Source organism: Somniosus microcephalus, chromosome 30 (genome assembly GCF_052327205.1).
Source record: "Somniosus microcephalus isolate GS21.2 chromosome 30, FLI_Smic_1.0, whole genome shotgun sequence".
NCBI classification, from domain to species: domain Eukaryota; kingdom Metazoa; phylum Chordata; class Chondrichthyes; order Squaliformes; family Somniosidae; genus Somniosus; species Somniosus microcephalus.
In genome coordinates, this window is record NC_141016.1 from 42552764 (window position 1) to 42574533 (window position 21770).

The window sequence follows — 21770 nt, forward strand, 5'->3', positions numbered from 1 at the left end:
CTCCTGCCCGCGAACAAGCAGTGAACAGCAAGGGCCGCAGTAACACTGCACATGTGGCTCGGCTGGTGAAGGCACAGCAAGTGGCGCAGCTGTACAGAGAAGAAAGGCCCCAGGTTCGATGCCCAGGCTGGGCTGAGGCAGCAACTGGATGGGGATCAGGAGGCCCGAGGCCAACTTCACCTGCACCGTCATTCTGGCTGAAATCAGGCAGCTGAGAATGGACCAGGGGTCGAGTCGGAGAGCTTCCTCGTCTGCAGGATTCAGTGCCACACTGCTGTGCATTCACTCACTGAGACCCTTAAAGATTAACGATTATAGCCACGGTAAAACGGGTGATAGCGAATCACCAGCCTGCTTTACACCCGCCTGGTTTTCTCTTCTGTGACTTCAATGACATTTCGCTATGACCTGTTTTTCACCTGATGATAAAAGTTAAAATCACCGCCGACATTTCTCAGTGAGAACTTATGCCCAGTCCCGAAACAAGTCTGTGTCGCTTCTGCTCTCACCGCTGCTGAAACCTGTCATTTATAGACACCCAGATATCAAAGTAGATCTCGGGATCAGAGATGTTGTATCGCTGCAGTTTTTGGACAAGGCAGCTGGAATACTGTTTCAACATGTCCGCATGGTCCTTCCAACGCCGGCTCTGAGTCCACACCTGCACAGGAGGAACAGACAGCGTTTGCAGTCACGTAGTTTAGCAGTGAGAGTGCAGACACCCCCCGGCTTCGCACAACACAAAATAACAACAACAGCTCCTCGCTAATGGCAAGTGGGTAAAGCCACCACCAGGTGTACACTAGACCATAGAGACCAGGAAAGTGGCAGCAGTGATTCTTGGACTCTGTGGAGTTTATCAGTCAGGCACCAGTATAGGTGGCGAAACTGGCCTCAGTGTCTCGGAGGCTAGGGAGGGGGAAAAGAAGAAAATTAAAAATCAGCCAGAATCCCGCTCTCGATCACTATCCAGGGACATTGGACAAGAACACGACTGGACAAGGCTTGAGAAAGCCAGAATGAACTTGCATTTCTACAGCACCTTTAATATCCTCAGGACGTCCCAAAGCTTCACAGCAAATGTAACACTTTTGCAGTGTAATCAAGAGTAGGTGAGAGTGTTGGGTCTGAGCGAAGCGGACAGTCTCTGATAGGAAGGTGGCTGTTTAGCTGTACCCAGCTAGAGCCAATGCTTTCAGCATGAGGGGAGAAAAATGGAAAAAGTAAACCCTGTAAAACACGAACACTGCACAATCCAGATGTTGGTAAAGGAACAGTTCCTTTACCCACTCAGGGTGGGAGCTGGCAGTTGGGTTCAGGGCTTTGACAGCATTTTAACTAACACTGGGATTTAGGTAGCCGATCTCTCCAGTTACTCCATCCTTATAGGTTATCTTGATGTGTAGGTGGGATCTGGAGTGAACCATCATGTCCCAGGAATATCCATACAGTCCATTGGTCCAGTTATTGTATCCCTGCAGGAAGAAGGAGCAATCAGTTAGTCCTATTTTTAACTTTAGCTTTAGTTTGAAGTGACTAAACCCAAAACATTAATCTGTAGGAATTGCCTCTAATTCCTATCTAAGAACTGAGCTCGACTCAGGCGTTCAAACAAACGAGTTTTAATGCAAAACTAACGAGTTTAAACAGTTTGTACAGGAGAACCATGAAAACAGGTCTTTGCTGGTCGGAGGCTCCACGAGGACTGCCAGGGCGGTCCCGTGGATGGCGTCATGACGTCATCACGTTTTTCCCGCGTTTGAGTGGTCACGTGATTAGCAGCATGACGTCATTGCGTTTATCCGCACTTTGCCGCAGTCTTAAAGGGACCCGCGCCCCGTGCATGCAAACAGTATGTACCATCTCAGAAATCACTAACAGACTGGTACAAGCTTAGGTTGGAGTCAAACCTTGTTAAAGGGAATTATGTACAGTTGCTCAAAGTCCCTCAGTGGCTCTGCCACATGTGCCCCCCCAGAATTCTCTTTAACGGAAAAAGTCAAACAGTGAGGGAGTCTGACAAGCCTGTCAGAACGACTCCTGTACTCCCGAAGCGCAGGCTGCTGGACGGCTGGCGGTCAAGCGGGCGATTGCACTTGATCCGGTGTGACGACGATGGGCGGCCGACCTCGTCTTGGCGGCTGTGCTGTCTCGACGGGGCGGTCGAGGTCCAAGTGTGCTGGCTTTAAACGGTCAACTGAAATGTGGTCCGGTTTACCACCGACATCGACCTTGAAGGTTTTGTCTCCTGCCTCTAATACCCAGAAAGGACCAGTATACGGGGCCTTGAGTGGATCCCGATGCGCATCGTGGCGGATGAAAACGTATTCAGCCTTTGTAAGCTCTGTGGGCATGTGCGATCGCTGAAGCCCGTGGCGCAACGTGGGGACCGGCGCGAAACATCTGGCCGCCTCCTGGTGACTGTTAAGCTGGCCTGATGCGGACCATGGCTCCGTCGGCGTTGGCAGGAAATCCCCCGGGACTCGCAGCGGCTGACCATAAATCAACTCTGCAGAGGGAGAGTGAAGGTCTTCTTTGGGAGCCGTGCGAAGGCCCAACAGAACCCACGGTAGCTTGTCCGCCCATCCAGTGTCCTGGAGACTGGCCCTCAGTGCGGCTTTCAGCGATCTGTGAAAACGTTCACAGAGGCCATTCCCTTGAGGGTGGTAGGCTGTAGTGCAGTGCAACTTGACGCCGAGTCCCTGAGCCACTGCGTTCCAGAGTTCAGAGGAAAACTGCGGTCCTCGATCTGAAGAAATGTCAGCGGCCACTCCAAAATGGGCGACCTAGGAAGAAATGAATGCCCTGGCCACATCCGCCGAAGTAGTGGATGACAGGGGCACCGCTTCTGGCCATCTGGTGGTGCGGCCTACCATGGTGAGAATGTGAGAAAAGCCATGGGAAGGTGGAAGTGGTCCTACCAGGTCCACATTGACGTGGTCAAAACGCCGCTCCGGAACCGTGAAGGTGGCCAATGGGGCCTTGATGTGGCGCTGTACCTTGGCCTTTTGGCAGACGACGCAGGTGTTGGTCCAGTCACGGACATCCTTATGCATGCCGTGCCAAACTAATTTAACCGACATGAGCTTCTGCGAGGCCTTCATCCCTGGGTGCGACAACCCATGTATGGCGTCGAAAACCTTGCGGCACCAGGCGACCAGCACGACAGGACGAGGGTCCCGTGCGGAGACGTCGCACAGCAGCGTGGTACCTGCTGAATGGAACTCGACGTCGGCTAACTGGAGACTAGTGATGTTGGCTCGGTAAGCCTGAACTTCCGGGTCCGAGACTTGGTCCGCCGCCATGAGGGCGTAGTCGATGCCCAGATGGACTGCATTGACAGTCGCGCGGGAGAGGCAGTCTGCCACCAGGTTGTCCTTACCGGCCACGTGCTGGGTATCCGTAGTGAATTCGGATATGTAAGTTAGCTGATGCTGCTGTCGGGATGACCACGGTTCGGCGGTCTTGGCCATGGCAAAGGTGAGTGGCTTGTGGTCCAAAAAAGCGGTGAAAGGACGTCCTTCCAGCAGGAACCGAAAATGGCGGATAGCCAGAAAAAGGGCTAGCAACTCCCGGTCGAAAGTGCTATAGGATCTTTCGTTCCGTCTAAGTTGTCGGCTGAAGAACGCCAACGGCTGCCACGTCCCGTTCACCCATTGCTCCTGTACGGCGCCAATTGCGTAGTCTGACGCATCGGTGGTGAGGGCGATGGTGGCTCCTGGTAATGGGTGTGCCAGCATGGTCGCGCTGGCCAAGGCGCTTTTGGTGTTGGCGAACGCTCGGTCCATGTCAACTGACCAGTCTACCGGGTCCTTGCCAGTCCTGCCCTTGAGGGCCTCGTACAGGGGCTGCATGAGCAGTGCTGCCTTAGGCACGAAACGGTGATAAAAGTTTACCATGCCTAGGAATTCCTGCAGGGCCTTTATGTTCTGCGGGCGTGGAAAGGATGTCACCGCCTCTACCTTCGCTTGCAAAGGAACCGCTCCCTCTGCGGTGATGCGATGCCCCAGGAAATCGATTTGTTGCAGGCCAAACTGGCACTTAGCCAGGTTGATAATCATGCCGTGTTGGCTGAGGCGTCGAAACAGGGTGCGAAGGTGACAGAGATGTTCCTCTTTGGTGGAGCTGGCGATCAGAATGTCATCCAGATAGATGAAGATGAAGTTGAGGTCCCGCAGCACGGAATCCATCAGGCGCTGGAAAGCCTGGGCGGCGTTCTTTAAGCCAAATGGCATGCGCAGAAATTCGAAGAGGCCGAATGGGGTGATGACCGCGGTCTTCTGGACATCCTGCTTGTGGGGGATCGGGTACCGATCTGGAGTGGTGGCGTCGTTCAGGCGTCGATAGTCGTCGCAAGGTCGCCATCCGCCGCCAGGCTTCAGAACGATATGAAGGGGTGAAGACCAGGGACTATTCGACCGACGAATAATCCCTAAACGTTCCATGGTGGCGAACACCGCCTTTGCAACCGCCAGCTTGCCAGGATCCAGGCGCCGAGCTCGCGCGTAGACCGGGGGACTGTTGGTGGTGATGTGGTGTTGCACACTGTGTTTCGTGGCTGTGGAGGAGAACGTGGGTCTCGTCAGGTCGGGAAATTCTGTGAGCAGACGGGCAAACTCGTCGGGAGTCGGGAAAGCACAGGCGACCGTGCGTGACGTAGTGTTACTGCGGTAACAGGGGATGGAATCGAAGGTTGCCGCGTTGATCAACCGGCGGTTTTTCACGTCGCCCAGGAGGCTGTTGGCGCACAGGAAATCCGCACCGAGAATGGGTTGAGAAACCTTGGCCATAACGAACTCCCAATGAAACCGCTGGCCCCCGAAGCAAACCGCCACACGCCGTCTGCCGAAAGTCCGAATCGCTCCACCATTGGCCGCTTCAAGGGTGAGGCCGTGCTTCCCTGCCTGTACATCGAGGGCGGACACTGGCAAAATGCTGCACTGTGCTCCGGTGTCGCACAGAAAACAACGGCCGGAGAGCGTATCGGTAATGAAAAGCAACTTGCCGGCGTTGCCGATTGCCATGGCGGCCGCGGGGCGCCCATTAGACCCGTTCCTCATTATTCGCAGTTGTTTTTTTGGGGGGAAAGCTGCAGGGAGGACGGCACCGTCTTGCCTCCGCGCCGAACTGCGCGTGGTAGAAACACAGCCCTGTTGATTGATGAGCTATGGCGGCGTCTGTGGGGGAGGGGCGCCTCGTGGTGGCTTCCGCGGGGGGATGGGCGCCTCGTGGTGGCTTCCGCGGGGGGATGGGCGCCTCGTGGCGGTGCAGTACTGCTGCGTGACCGCGAATATTTTGTCAGCCTCTGCCGCGAGTGCCGCGCAGTCTTCTACCTCGGATCTGGCCAGAGCAGCTTGCACCTGCTCAGGCAGCTGGCTGAGGAATAGTTCCGGAAAAGGAAGCATTCCGGTTCGGAGCCCAGGAGTGTGAGCATTTGGCTCATCAATTCCGAAGGATTGGAGTCCCCCAAGCCGGGCATGGTGAGCAATCGACGTGCGCGCTCTGATTTAGTGAGCCCGAATACTTGCAGCAACCGCGCCTTGATGGTATCATACTTGCCCTCCGTCGGAGAGTTCCCAAGGAGGCTGATGATCCGCGAGGCGGTGGAGCTTTCGAGTGCCGAGACCACGTAGAGGTATTTAGTTTGATCTGCAACGATGCCTCTCAGAGCGAACTGGGCTTCGACCTGGATGAACCACAAGGTCGCCTGCTGCTCCCAGAACTGCGGCAGCTTCAATGAAACGGCGTTGGCCTCCATGTAGTGCTCTTTTTGCAAAAAACGTTCGCAAAAGACGGGGTCACCAATGTAGGAATTGCCTCTAATTCCTATCTAAGAATTGAGTTCGACTCAGGCATTCAAACAAACGAGTTTTAATGCAAAACTAACGTGTTTAAACAGTTTGTACAGGAGAACCATGAAAACAGGTCTTTGCTGGTCGGAGGCTCCACGAGGACTGCCAGGGCGGTCCCGTGGATGGCGTCATGATGTCATCACGTTTTTCCCACGCTTGGGTGGTCACGTGATTAGCGGCACGACGTCATCGCGTTTACCCGCACTTTGCCGCAGTCTTAAAGGGACCGCGCCCCGTGCATGCAAACAGTATGTACAAACACAGAAATCACTAACAGACTGGTCCAGGCTTAGGTTGGAGTCAAACCTCGTTAAAGGGAATTATGTACAGTTGCTCAAAGTCCCTCAGTGGCTCTGCCACAAACCTGTCTTTTCTCATTCAGACAGTTTAAGAACATAAGAAATAGGAGCAGGAGAAGGCCATTCGGCCCTTCGAGCCTGCTCCGCCATTCAATGAGATCATGGCTGATCTTCTGCCTCAACTCCATTCACCGGCCCTATCGCCATCTCCCTTGATGCCCTCACTAGTCAGAAATCTATCGACTTCTGTTTTGAATATACCCAATGACTGAGCCTCCTCAGCCCCCTGGGGTAGAGAATTCCAAAGATTCACCACCCTCTGTGTGAAGAAATTTCTTCTCATCTCAGTCCTGAATGGCCTACCCTTTATCCTGAGGCTGTGGGCCCTGGTTCTAGACTCCCCAGCCAAGGGAAACATTCTCCCAGCATCCACCCTATCAAGCCTTGTAATAATTTTGTACGCCTCAATGAGATCACCTCTCATTCTTCCGAATTCAAGAGAATACAGGCCTAGTTTACTCAATCTCTTCTCATATGACAGTCCCGCCATCCCAGGAATCAATCTCGTGAACCTTCGTTGCACTCTCTCTATGGCAAGTATATCCTTCCTTAGGTAATGAGACCAAAATTGTACACAGTACTCCAGGTGTGGTCTCACCAAGGCCCTATATAATTGGAGTAAGACTTCTTTACTCCTGTACTCAAATCCTTTTGTAATGAAGGCCAGCATACCATTTGCCTTCCTAATGGTTTGCTGCAACTACACATTCATTTTCAATGACTCATGTACAAGGACACCCAGGTCCCTTTGAGCATCTGCATTCCCCAATCTTTCACCATTTAGGAAATACTCTGCCTTTCTGTTTTTTCTACCAAAGTGGATAACTTCACATTTATCCACATTATAATCCATCTGCCATGTTCTCGCCCACTCACTGAGCCTGTCGAGATCCCCTTGAAGCCTCTTCACATCCTCTTCGCAACTGACACTGCCACCTAGCTTTGAGTCATCAGCAAATTTGGAAATGTTACATTTAGTCCCCTCATCCAAATCAATGATATAGATTGTGAATAGCTGGGGCCCAAGCACCGATCCTTGCAGTACCCCACTAGTCACAGCCTGCCATCCTGAAAAAGGCCCGTTTATCCCCACTCTTTGTTTTCTGTCTGTTAACCAATTCTCAATCCATGCTAGAATATTACCCCCAATTCCATGTGCCCTAATTTTGTTCACCAACCTCTTGTGTGGGACCTTATCGAAGGAGTTCTGAAAATTCAAATACGCCACATCTACCGGTTCCCCTTTGTCTACTCCACTAGTTACATCCTCAAAGAACTCCAATAGGTTTGTCAAACAGGATTTCCCTTTCATAAATCCATGTTGACTCTGCCCAATCTCACTACCTGTATTAGTTTCTAAGTGCCCAGTTATTGCATCCTTTATAATAGATTCCAGCATTTTCCCAACTACTGATGTGAGGCTAACTGATTTACAAAAGGTAAATCGTGCTTGACTGATCTACTGGAATTTTTTGAGGATGTAACTGGTAAAATAGATAAGGGAGAACCAGTGGATGTGGTGTATTTGGACTTTCAGAAGGCTTTTGATTAGGTCCCGCGTAAGAGATTAGCGTGTAAAGTTAAGGCACATGGGATTGGGGGCAAGGTATTGACTTGGATAGAGAACTGGTTGGCAGACAGAAAGCAAAGAGTTGGAATAAATGGGTCTTTTTCCGAGTGGCAGGCAGTGACTAGTGGGGTACCGCAAGGGATCGGTCCTTGGACCCCAGCTATTCACAATATATATTAATGATCTAGACAAGGGAACTAGATGTAATATCTCCAAATTTGCAGATGACACAAAGCTGGGTGGGCGTGTGTGCTGTGAGGAGGATGCCGAGAAACTCCAGGATGATTTGGACAGGTTGGGTGATTGGGCAAAAAGCATGGAAGATGCAATATAACGTGGATAAATGTGAGGTTATCCACTTTGGTGGCAAAACAGGAAGGCAGATTATTATCTGAATGGCAATAGATTGGGAGAAGGAGAAGTGCAACGAAACCTGGGTGTCCTTGTGCACCAGTCACTGAAGGTAAGCATGCAGGTGCAGCAGGCGGTTAAGAAGGCAAATGGTATGTTGGCCTTCATAGCGAGAGGGTTTGAGTACAGGAACAAGGATGTCTTGCTGCAGTTGTACAGGGCCTTGGTGAGACCACATCTTGAGTATTGTGTGCAGTTTTGGTCACCTTATCTGAGGAAGGATGTTCTTGCCATGGAGGGAGTGCAGCAAAGATTCACCAGGCTGATACCTGGGATGGCAGGAATGACGTATGAGGAGAGATTGGGTCGATTGGGCTTGTACTCGCTGGAGTTTAGAAGAATAAGAGGGGCTCTCATTGAAACTTATAAAATTCTGACAGGACTGGACAGACTAGATGCAGGAAGGATGTTCCCGATGGTCGGGGAGTCCAGAACCAGGGGTCACAGTCTAAGATAAGGGGTAAGCCATTTAGGACAGAAATGAGGAGGAATTTCTTCACCCAGAGTGGTGAACCTGTGGAATTCTCTACCACAGAAGGCAGTTGAGGCCAATTTATTAAATATATTCAAGAAGGAGTTAGATATATTTCATAAGGCTAAAGGGATCAAGGGATATCGGGAGAAAGCAGGGACAGGGTACTGAATTTTGATGATCAGCCATGATCGCATTGAATGGCGGAACAGGCTCGAGGGGCCGAATGGCCTACTCCTGCTCCTATCTTCTATGTTTCTATGTTTCTATTCTCCGGGTGGCCACTAGATGGGAGTGTTTCTTGGAGACTGAACTGACCTGGTGCTGGTTTTACAAATGTCGGAGATGGTCAGGAGTTTCGAGAGAAGCTTCCTGCTTATTACATAGAATTTGCAGCACAGAGACAGGCCGTTCAGCCCAGCTGGACTGTGCCGGTGTTTATGCTCCACACCAGCCTCCTCCCACTCTACTTCATCTCACCTTATCAGCATATCCTTCTGTTCCTTTCTTTCTCATGTGCTTATGTCGATTCCCCTTAAAGGCATCTATGCTCGTCGCCAGACAAGTTTGGTTTAATCTCTGGATCTGTGTTACTCTCCTGATTAATTCCTCAATTCATTTATCCTACATTACAACATCACATAGAATTATAGAATGGTTACAGCACAGAAGGAGGCCATTCGGCCCATCGAGCCTGTGCCAGCTCTCTGCAAGGGCACTTCAACTAGTCCCAATCCCCCGCCCTTTCTCCGTAGCAATGGACTCTAGCATTTTCCCCACTACCGATGTCAGGCTTACTGGTCTATAATTCCCCGTTTTCTCTCTACCACCTTTTTTAAATAGTGGGGTTACATTAGCTACCCTCCAATCCATGGGAACTATTCCAGAGTCTATAGAATTTTGGAAGATGACCAGCAATGCATCTACTATTTCTAGGGCCACTTCCTTAAGTACCCTAGGATGTAGATTATCAGGCCCTGGGGATTTATCGGCCTTCAATGCCGTCAATTTCCCTAACACCATTTCCCTACAAATACTGATTTCATTCAATTCCTCCCTCACATTAGACCCTATGTTCCCCGACATCTCTGGAAGGTTATTTGTGTCCCCCTTTGTGAAGACAGAACCAAAGTATGTATTTAATTGGTCAGCCATTTCTTTGTTCCCCATTATAAATTCCCCTGATTCTGACTGCAAGGGACCTACGCTTGACTTCACCAATCTTTTTCTCTTCACATATCTATAGAAGCTTTTACAGTCAGTTTTTATGTTCCCTGGAAGCTTACTCTCATATTCTATTTTCCCCCTCTTAATTAATCCCTTTGTCCTCCTTTGCTGAATCCTAAACTGCTCCCAATCCTCAGGTTTGCTGCTTTTTCTGGCCAATTTATATGATCTCTCCTTGGAACTTGTGCTATCCCTAATTTCCCTTGTTAGTCACGGTTGAGTCACCTTTTTTGTTTTATTTTTATGCCAAACAGGGACGAACAAATTCTGTAGTTCATCCATGCAATCTTTAAATGTTTGCCATTGCTTATCCACCCTTTAAGTAACATTCCCCAATCCATCCTAGCCAACTTGCGCCTCATACCATCGTAGTTTCCTTTATTTAAATTCAGGACCCTAGTCTCTGTGTCAACGACTTCATTCTCCATCTTAATGAAGAATTCTATATTATGATCGCTCCTCCCCAAGAGGCCTCGCACAACAACATTGCTAATTAATCCTTTCTCATTACATAATACCCAGTCTAAGATGGCCTGATCTCTAGTTGGTTCCTCGACATATTGGTCCAGGAAACCATCCCGTATACACTCTAGGAATTCCTCCTCCAAAGTACTTTTACTAATTTGGTTAGCCCAATCTATATGTAGATTAAAGTCACCCATGATAACTGCTGTGCCCTTATTGCATGCGTCTCTAATTTCCCGTTTAATGCCATCCCCAACCTTAGCATTACTGTTTGGGGGTCTGTATACAACTCCCACTGACGTTTTCTGCCCCTTGGTATATCTCAGCTCTACCCATACAGATTCCACATCATCAGAGCTAATATCCTTCCTTACTATTGTGTTAATCTCCTCTTTAACCAGCAATGCTACCCCACCTCCTTTTCCTTTTTGCCTGTCCTTCACGAATATTGAATACCCCTGGATGTTGAATTACCAGCCTTGGTCACCCAGGAGCCATGTCTCCGTAACTGCAATTACATCATGTCCGTTTACATCTATTTGCGCAGCTAATTCATCCACCTTATTATGAATGCTCCTCACATTCAGACACAAAGCCTTCAGGCTTGTTTTTTTTTAACGCTCTTAGTCCTTTTAGAATTATTATTTACTGTAGCCCTGTTTGATTTACCCCCTTGATTTCTCTGCCTTCCACTTTTGCTTTTCTCCTTCCTGTCTTTTGTTTCTACCTTGCTTCCCTTTCCTCTGTCTCCCTGCACAGGTTCCCAACCCCCTGCCATTTTAGTTTAAACCCTCCGCAACAGCACTAGCAAACACTCCCCCTAGGACATCGGTCCCGGTTCCGCCCAGGTGCAAATCGTCCAGTTTGTACTGGTCCCACCTCCCCCAGAACCGGTTCCAATGTCCCAGAAATTTGAATCCCTCCCCCTTGCACTATTCCTCTGGCCACGTATTCATCTGAAATATCCTTCTATTTCTACTCTGACTAGCATGTGGCACTGGTAGCAAACCTGAGATTACTAACTTTGAGGTCTTATTTTTAAATTTACCTCCTAACTCCCTATATTCAGCTTTTAGGACCTCATCCCATTTTTTACCTATATCGTCGGTACCTATATGTTCACCCTCCCGCTCCAGAATGCCCTGCAGCCGCCCTGAGACATCCCTGACCCTTGCACCAGGGAGGCAACATACCATCCTGGAGTTTCGTTTGCGGCCGCAGAAACGCCTATCGATTCCCCTTACAATAGAATCCCCGTATCACTATAGCTCTGCCACTCTTTTTCCTCCCATCCTGTGCAGCAGAACCACCCATAGTGCCAGGAAGTTGGTTGCTGCTGCCTTCCCCTGATAAGCCATCTCCCTCAACAATATCCAACTGGATATCCAATGGACAGCTTGCATCACACCACCAGTCAAGAGTGGAGATAGATGGCCTGGCAGATGAAAATGTGCAAGAATTTGAAATCCAGCGGTGGTATTGACAGCTTTCCAGACATCAGATTAAAGGTTTCTGCAAACTGAGAAAAGAGGCGAAGAGGGAATAGAGCCCTCCAAAGTGCTGGACATTTCCCCAGCAACGTCACTCTACGTCTGATCAGCTGATGGTGCAAAATGCACGACTCTCGGCAGAGTGGTGCCAACGTACAGTTCCATGGTCACTCTGCACCTCACCCCTCACTGGGTACAGTTCCATGGTCACTCTGCACCTCACCCCTCACTGGGTACAGTTCCATGGTCACTCTGCACCTCACCCCTCACTGGGTACAGTTTCATGGTCACTCCGCACCTCACCCCTCACTGGGAACAGTTCCATGGTCACTCCGCACCTCACCCCTCACTGGGAACAGTTCCATGGTCACTCCGCACCTCACCCCTCACTGGGAACAGTTCCATGGTCACTCCACACCTCACCCCTCACTGGGTACAGTTCCATGGTCACTCCCCACCTCACCCCTCACTGGGTACAGTTCCATGGTCACTCCCCACCTCACCCCTCACTGGGTACAGTTCCATGGTCACTCCCCACCTCACCCCTCACTGGGTACAGTTCCATGGTCACTCCCCACCTCACCCCTCACTGGGTACAGTACCATGGTCACTCTGCACCTCACCCCTCACTGGGTACAGTTCCATGGTCACTCCCCACATCACCCCTCACTGGGTACAGTTCCATGGTCACTCCGCACCTCACCCCTCACTGGGTACAGTTCCATGATCACTCCCCACCTCACCCCTCACTGGGTACAGTTCCATGGTCACTCCCCACCTCACCCCTCACTGGGTACAGTTCCATGGTCACTCCGCACCTCACCCCTCACTGGGTACAGTTCCATGGTCACTCCGCACCTCACCCCTGACTGGGTACAGTTCCATGGTCACTCCCACCTCACCCCTTACTGGGTACAGTTCCATGGTCACTCCCCACCACACCCCTCACTGGGTACAATTCCATGGTCACTCTGCACCTCACCCCTCACTGGGTACAGTTCCATGGTCACTCCGCACCACACCCCTCACTGGGTGCAGTTCCATGGTCACTCCCCACCTCACTGGGTACAGTTCCATGGTCACTCCGCACCTCACTCCTCACTGGGTACAGTTCCATGGCCACTCCCCACCTCACCGCTCACTGGATACAGTTCCATGGTCACTCTGCATCTCACCCCTCACTGGGTACAGTTCCATGGTCACTCCGCACCTCACCCCTCACTGGGTGCAGTTCCATGGTCACTCCGCACCTCACCCCTCACTGGGTGCAGTTCCATGGTCACTCCCCACCTCACTGGGTACAGTTCCATGGTCACTCCGCACCTCACTCCTCACTGGGTACAGTTCCATGGCCACTCCCCACCTCACCCCTCACTGGGTACAGTTCCATGGTCACTCCGCACCTCACCCCTCACTGGGTACAGTTCCATGGTCATTCCGCACCTCACCCCTCACTGGGTACAGTTCCATGGTCACTCCCCACCTCACCCCTCACTGGGTACAGTTCCATGGTCACTCGCACCTCACCCCTCACTGGGTACAGTTCCATGGTCACTCCCCACCTCACCCCTCACTGGGTACAGTTCCATGGTCACTCCCCACCTCACTCCTCACTGGGTACAGTTCCATGGTCACTCCCCACCTCACCCCTCACTGGGTACAATTCCATGGTCACTCTGCACCTCACCCCTCACTGGGTACAGTTCCATGGTCACTCCCCACTTCACCCCTCACTGGGTGCAGTTCCATGGTCACTCCCTACCTCACTGGGCACAGTTCCATGGTCACTCCGCACCTCACCCCTCACTGGGTACAGTTCCATGGCCACTCCCCACCTCACCGCTCACTGGGTACAGTTCCATGGTCACTCCGCACCTCACCCCTCACTGGGCACAGTTCCATGGTCACTCCCCACCTCACCCCTCACTGGGTACAGTTCCATGGCCACTCCCCACCTCACCGCTCACTGGGTACAGTTCCATGGTCACTCCGCACCTCACCCCTCACTGGGTACAGTTCCATGGTCACTCCGCACCTCACCCCTCACTGGGTACAGTTCCATGGTCACTCCGCACCTCACCCCTCACTGGGTACTGTTCCATGGTCACTCCCCACCTCACCCCTCACTGGCTACAGTTCCATGGTCACTCCGTACCTCACCCCTCACTGGGTACAGTTCCATGGTCACTCCCCACCTCACCCCTCACTGGATACAGTTCCATGGTCACTCCCCACCTCACCCCTCACTGGGTACAGTTCCATGGTCACTCCGCACACCACCCCTCACTGGGTACAGTTCCATGGTCACTCCCCACCTCACCCCTCACTGGGTTCAGTTCCATGGTCACTCCCCACCTCACCCCTCACTGGATACAGTTCCATGGTCACTCCCCACCTCACCCCTCACTGGGTACAGTTCCATGGTCACTCCCCACCTCACCCCTCACTGGGTACAGTTCCATGGTCACTCCCCACCTCACCCCTCACTGGCACAGTTCCATGGTCACTCCGCACCTCACTGGGTGCAGTTCCATGGTCACTCCGCACCTCACTCCTCACTGGGTACAGTTCCATGGCCACTCCCCACCTCACCGCTCACTGGATACAGTTCCATGGTCACTCTGCATCTCACCCCTCACTGGGTACAGTTCCATGGTCACTCCGCACCTCACCCCTCACTGGGTGCAGTTCCATGGTCACTCCGCACCTCACCCCTCACTGGGTGCAGTTCCATGGTCACTCCCCACCTCACTGGGTACAGTTCCATGGTCACTCCGCACCTCACTCCTCACTGGGTACAGTTCCATGGCCACTCCCCACCTCACCCCTCACTGGGTACAGTTCCATGGTCACTCCGCACCTCACCCCTCACTGGGTACAGTTCCATGGTCATTCCGCACCTCACCCCTCACTGGGTACAGTTCCATGGTCACTCCCCACCTCACCCCTCACTGGGTACAGTTCCATGGTCACTCGCACCTCACCCCTCACTGGGTACAGTTCCATGGTCACTCCCCACCTCACCCCTCACTGGGTACAGTTCCATGGTCACTCCCCACCTCACTCCTCACTGGGTACAGTTCCATGGTCACTCCCCACCTCACCCCTCACTGGGTACAATTCCATGGTCACTCTGCACCTCACCCCTCACTGGGTACAGTTCCATGGTCACTCCCCACTTCACCCCTCACTGGGTGCAGTTCCATGGTCACTCCCTACCTCACTGGGCACAGTTCCATGGTCACTCCGCACCTCACCCCTCACTGGGTACAGTTCCATGGCCACTCCCCACCTCACCGCTCACTGGGTACAGTTCCATGGTCACTCCGCACCTCACCCCTCACTGGGCACAGTTCCATGGTCACTCCCCACCTCACCCCTCACTGGGTACAGTTCCATGGCCACTCCCCACCTCACCGCTCACTGGGTACAGTTCCATGGTCACTCCGCACCTCACCCCTCACTGGGTACAGTTCCATGGTCACTCCGCACCTCACCCCTCACTGGGTACAGTTCCATGGTCACTCCGCACCTCACCCCTCACTGGGTACTGTTCCATGGTCACTCCCCACCTCACCCCTCACTGGCTACAGTTCCATGGTCACTCCGTACCTCACCCCTCACTGGGTACAGTTCCATGGTCACTCCCCACCTCACCCCTCACTGGATACAGTTCCATGGTCACTCCCCACCTCACCCCTCACTGGGTACAGTTCCATGGTCACTCCGCACACCACCCCTCACTGGGTACAGTTCCATGGTCACTCCCCACCTCACCCCTCACTGGGTTCAGTTCCATGGTCACTCCCCACCTCACCCCTCACTGGATACAGTTCCATGGTCACTCCCCACCTCACCCCTCACTGGGTACAGTTCCATGGTCACTCCCCACCTCACCCCTCACTGGGTACAGTTCCATGGTCACTCCCCACCTCACCCCTCACTGGGTTCAGTTCCATGGTCACTCCCCACCTCACCCCTCACTGGATACAGTTCCATGGTCACTCCCCACCTCACCCCTCACTGGGTACAGTTCCATGGTCACTCCCCACCTCACCCCTCACTGGCACAGTTCCATGGTCACTCCGCACCTCACTGGGTACAGTTCCATGGTCACTCCCCACCTCACCCCTCACTGGCACTGTTCCATGGTCACTCCGCACCTCACTGGGTACAGTTCCATGGTCACTCCCCACCTCACCCCTCACTGGGTACAGTTCCACGGTCACTCCCCACCTCACCCCTCACTAGCTACAGTTCCATGGTCACTCTCCACCTCACCCCTCACCGGGTACAGTTCCATGGTCACTCCCCATCTCACCCCTCACTGGCTACAGTTCCATGGCCACTCCCCACCTCACCCCTCACTGGGAACAGTTCCATGGTCACTCCCCACCTCACCCCTCACTGGGAACAGTTCCATGGTCACTCTGCACCTTAACTGTGGCCATTCTTGCACTTTGAGACGAAGGGCAGTGTCCGGAGGCTATTTGAAAGTGGAGAGCGTCACAGCCGATCTCAGTCCTGACTGGCTGTTTACAGCTGCCATCACTGACCAAGAGCTGGAAACCTGGCTGGCGTTCCACTCTCCAGCCCAAGGGACATGAATGATTTCAGGAGTAAACACCTACCTGAGTGATGAAATGCGAATAGGGTAAAAAGAACTGTTCTGCAAGATAGAGGACAACGAACATCGCCCCCAGCCTCTGTCGCAACGTCAGCGCCGACCCCTTGCTGACGCGCTCCTGGTTTCTGCCCTTCCCGTCAGGTTCCCTGCTGAGATACACACACGAGTTGCTCTGCTGGGGCGGATCAGCGAGTGGGAGCAGCTTCCTCAGGAAAGCTGGGAATTTCCAAATTATTGCCCTGGGCCAGTTTGGGTAGCAGAAGAGCGGAGATGTTGCCAACATGGTGTAGGAGAACATTCCTGAAAAGAGAGCGACATTCCAAGGGGTTGATTATAAATTGCAAAAACAATTACATTTATATTATTTTCTAAGTTTATGACTCCCCTTCTGTCCTTTACTTTCGCCCGCCTCTGATTAGAGTCATAGGGGGAGAAATTCAGTTGTTTGTGCCACCCGTTAGTGCCTTAAGAGGGCGATAAGTGGGGCGCGAGGCGGCTAGCGCCTGGGCGTGGCGATACCTGCGCCTCTCGCAAAATTGAGCAGACATTTAGCGGCGGCGCTAAACCGCAACACCCGCTCAGCTGCGCACGCAGATCCTGACGTCATTTCATGGTGCAACGCCCTTGGGGCGCCCCGAACCGGAAATTCAGTGGCGCCCCCCTCCTTTCCGCCTGTCGCTCCCAGCGACTGGTTGACTGGAACGGTTCCCAGTCGCTGTGGGGCTGGGGGGGATGTTATTTAAAGGGGGCTCTTCCTGGCTTCTTTGTGGTAGCCATTTTTGGACCACTCCTGTGAGAGAGAGAGATTTGCAGAGAGACAAAGGGAGAGAGCTTTCTGCATTGAGTCAGCGCTCGCACAGGTACTTCTGGCTTCGGCCCAGAACTTTGTAGTTGGTTTGCTTTTTCACTGGCATAACCTTGAGTGGCCACATACTATGGGGGCTGCAATGGGTGGAAACGTTGGGCTTCTCCATTACATTGAGAGGGCTCAGAGACGCCGAGAGAGAGTGCCAATCATGGCCAGACGGAGGAGGGCCAACAGGCGTCGGCACACGAGACCTTACCGTCCCAGGGTATACCGCCAACAGTTCTCATACCTCAACATGTCTGAAGAGCAGTGTTTTCGGAGGCTTCGATTCAGCAGGGAGGTGGTCACTGAGCTCTGCCACCTGCTTCAGCCAGATCTGCAGCCTCAACTGAGGAGCAGGACGTCTCTGTTGGTGGCAGTGAAGGTGACAGTGGCTCTCAACTTCTATGCCACCGGCTCCTTCCAATCCGCTACTGGGGACATTGCCAATGTCTCCCAGTTCGCAGTGCATTGCTGCATCCGCCAAGTCATGAATGCCCTCTTTAAAAGGAGACGTCAGTACATTTCCTTCGCCATGACCCCGGACAAGCAGCAAGAGTGCGCAATGGGATTTGCAAGAATAGCGGGCTTCCCCATGGTCCAGGGCGCCATTAACTGTGGCTTTGCGGGCACCCCAAGAGAATGCCGAGGATTACCGCAACCGGAAGGGGTTCCATTCGTTGAACGTCCAGTTGGTCTGTGACCACAGACAGCTGAAAGTCGCTGTCAATGCCCGCTTTCCAGGCAGCAGCCACGACGCCTTCATCCTGTGCCAGACTTCTGTGGCAGACCTTTTCAAGGCCCCGGCTCACCCAGGAGGCTGGCTTCTCGGGGACAAGGGCTATCCTCTGTGCACCTGGCTGATGACCCCGCTCCATGCGTCCAGCACCCCTGCTGAAGAACGATACAATGAGAGCCATCAAGCGACCAGGAACATCATTGAGCACACAATCGGCGTGCTCAAGCAACGGTTCCGCTGTCTGGACCATTCCGGGGGAGTCCTTCAGTACTCACCTGAGCGAGTCTCCCATTTCGTTGTTGTGTGCTGCATGCTGCATAACCTGGCAATCCTCAGGACTCAGCCACTGCCACCAGACATTGGAGCACCAGCACAGGAGGAGGAGGAGGAGGAGGAGCACCAAGACGGGAGGGAGGTACTGATGCGCTATTAATTACTCAAAAGACTGAGGTTAAGCGAGTAACTAACAGGCTTTTATTAACAAGAGAATGAAGGTGTGCCTCGAGTGGTCGACCAGTCCAGAATACAGAGGGACTGTGGAACAGTCACCTTTATACCTGGACTCATGGGAGGAGTCAGCCGAGGCATGTACAGACATGTGCACAGTGGAATACAAACACCCACACAGGCAGGTATAACAGTGGTTTACCACATTCACCCCTTGTTTAAAAATGAGTCCGGCGGGGTGAAGTGTATTAAAAGTTTGTGTATTGGAGTCTCTCCGGAGGTCTTGTCTGCCGCTGTGATCGACGTGGCGACGGCAGGGGTAGTGAAGCTTCTGGCGTCGAGTCCCGCGTAGGCTGGGGCACTGGTGTGTAGTCCTCGTGGGTGTCGAGCGGGTCGCGGGGCCCAGGCGTGCCGTCTGCTGGGGTTGGATATTGGATCGTGGGGGGGGGTGGTAGTGGGTTACTGGGGCCCCCGAGGGTGCGAGGTCTCGTATGGAGGCTGTGTCCTCCCGCCCGTCCGGGTACGCAATGTAAGCATACTGGGGGTTGGCGTGGAGGAGGTCGACCCTCTCGACCAGGGGGTCCGTTTTATGGGTCCTCACGTGTCTTCTCAGTAGGACCGGCCCTGGGGACGTCAGCCATGGCGGTAGCGATGTCCCCGATTTGGACTTCCTTGGGAAGACAAACATTTTCTCATGAGGGGTGGCGTTAGTGGCAGTGCAGAGCAGTGACCGAATAGAGTGGAGCGCATCGGGGAGCACATCCTGCCAGCGGGAGGTCGGAAGGCCCCCAGACTTTAAGGCTAGCAGGGCGGCCTTCCAAACTGTCGCATTCTCTCTTTCCACCTGTCCGTTCCCCCGGGGGCTGTAACTGGTGGTCCTGCTTGTGGCACTACCCCTAGCGAGCAGGTACTGGCGGAGTTCGTCACTCATAAACGATGAGCCCCGGTCGCTATGGATATAGCTGGGGAAACCGAACAGGGTGAAGAGGTCGTTCAGACATTTAATGACCGTGGCACTGGTCATGTCCGGGCAGGGGATGGCGAACGGGAAACGGGAGTACTCATCAATAATGTTGAGGAAGTACACATTGCGGTCGGAGGAGGGGAGAGGCCCTTTAAAATCAACGCTCAGGCGCTCGAAGAGGCGAGTGGCTTTTATCAGGTGAGCCCTGTCTGGTCTATAAAAGTGCGGTTTGCACTCAGCGCAGACTTGGCAGTTCCTGGTCATGGTCCTGACCTCCTCAATGGAGTAAGGCAGGTTGCGGGCCTTGATGAAGTGGAAGAACCTGGTGACCCCCGGGTGGCAGAGGTCATTGTGGAGGGCCCGCAGTCTATCGATCTGCGCGCTGGCGCAGGTGCCACGCGATAGAGCATCCGGGGGTTCATTGAGCTTCCCGGGCCAGTACAAGATCTCGTAATTGTAGGTGGAAAGTTCGATTCTCCACCTCAAGATCTTGTCGTTTTTGATTTTGCCCCTCTGCTTGTTGTTAAACATAAAAGCAACTGAACGCTGGTCAGTGAGCAGGGTAAATCGTTTTCCGGCCAGGTAGTGCCTCCAATGACGCACAGCCTCCACAATAGCCTGGGCCTCCTTCTCAACAGCGGAGTGTCTGGTCTCCGGGCCCTGAAGGGTTCGTGAAAAAAAGGCCACGGGTCTCCCCGCCTGATTAAGGGTAGCAGCCAGGGCAAAGTCGGACGTGTCGCTTTCCACCTGGAAGGGGATGGATTCGTCCACTGCGTGCATGGTGGCTTTGGCAATGTCTTCCTTGATACGGTGGAAGGCTAAGCGGGCCTCTGCCGTCAAGGGAAAAGAGGTGGACTTGATCAGCGGACGGGCCTTGTCCGCATAGTAGGGGACCCACTGGGCGTAATAGGAGAAAAACCCTAGGCACCTCTTCAGGGCCTTGAGGCAGTGGGGCAGTGGGAGTTCCATAAGGGGACGCATCCGGTCAGGGTCGGGACCGATGACTCCGTGTTCCACAACACAGCCAAGGACGGCGAGGCGGGTTGTGCGGAATATGCACTTCTCCTTGTTATACGTCAGGTTCAGGAGTTGGGCGGTGCAGAGGAATTTTTTGAGGTTTGCGTCATGGTCCTGCAAGTCATGGCCGCAGATGGTCACATTGTCCAGATATGGGAAAGTGGCCTGCAACGCATTTTGATCGACCATCCGGTCCATCTCCCTTTGGAAGACGGAGACCCCGTTGGTGACGCCAAAGGGAACCCTAAGGAAGTGATAGAGGTGGCCGTTTGCCTCAAAGGCAGTATACTGGCGGTCCTCAGGGCGGATAGGGAGCTGGTGGTACGCTGATTTCAGGTCAATGGTCGAGAAGACGCGGTACTGCACGATCTGGTTGACCATATCAGCTATGCGGGGGAGTGGGTAAGTGTCCAGCAGGGTGTAGCGATTTATTGTCTGGCTGTAGTCGATGACCAGGCGCTGCTTCTCGCCGGTCTTAACGACCACAACCTGGGCTCGCCAGGGGCTGGTGCTGCCCTCAATAATCCCTTCCTTCAGGAGCCGCTCCACTTCGGTTTTAATGAAAACCCTGTCCCCGGCACTGTATCGCCTGCTCTTTGTGGCGATGGGCTTACAGTCGGGGGTGAGGTTAGCAAACAGTGGGGGGGGGTGACTCTGAGTGTGGAGAGGTTGCACCTGGTGCGCGGCGGGCAATTTGGAAGCTGCTGGCTGCGGACTGTGAGTGGGGGGAGGGGTCCACCGTACGCCATCGTAACACTTTTAAGGTGGCACTGGAAATCTAACCCCAGTAGAACGGCAGCGCAGAGGTGGGGCAGGACCAGAAGTTTAAAATTATCGTACACAGTCCCGTCTACTAAGAGTGTCACCACGCAGTAGCCGCCAATGTCCGTCGACTGGGACTCGGAGGCCATAGAAATCCGCTGGTGCGCAGGCAGGACTGGGAGAGAGCAACGCCGCACCGTATCAGGGTGGATGAAGCTCTCCGTGCTCCCAGAGTCAAAAAGGCAGGTTGTTTCGTGACCATTTACCTTAATGTCCATTGTGGACCGGGCCAGTTGGTGCGGTCTCGCTTGGTCCAGCGTAACGGAGGCCAGCGTAGGGGTCGGTGTGTCGCTGCGGGTATCAGATGAGGCGGTGTTGGGGGCCTGCTGCGTCCCGGCTGGCGTCCAAGATGGCGGCGTCCATGATCCCCATGTGGCTGGAGGCGTCCAAAATGGCTGCTGTTCTGGTGGTTCGCACATGGCTGGGGAGGCCCAAGATGGCGGCCCGCACGGCCCACACGC

At 53.4% G+C, this 21770-nt stretch overlaps 1 protein-coding gene across 2 annotated transcripts in view; it reads right to left on the minus strand.

Moving 5' to 3' along the window:
- Nucleotides 1–21770, minus strand: part of LOC147098174 (vitamin K-dependent gamma-carboxylase-like) — a 287219-nt gene that overhangs the window by 22741 nt on the left and 242708 nt on the right. For both annotated transcript variants that reach the window (XM_085971379.1, XM_085971378.1), the window contains exons 8-10: nucleotides 16478–16773; nucleotides 1344–1475; nucleotides 510–661 (exon numbers count right to left, since the gene is read on the minus strand). In XM_085971379.1, coding sequence (XP_085827505.1) covers nucleotides 510–661; nucleotides 1344–1475; nucleotides 16478–16773 — 580 coding nt within the window. The remainder of the gene's footprint in view (nucleotides 1–509; nucleotides 662–1343; nucleotides 1476–16477; nucleotides 16774–21770) is intronic.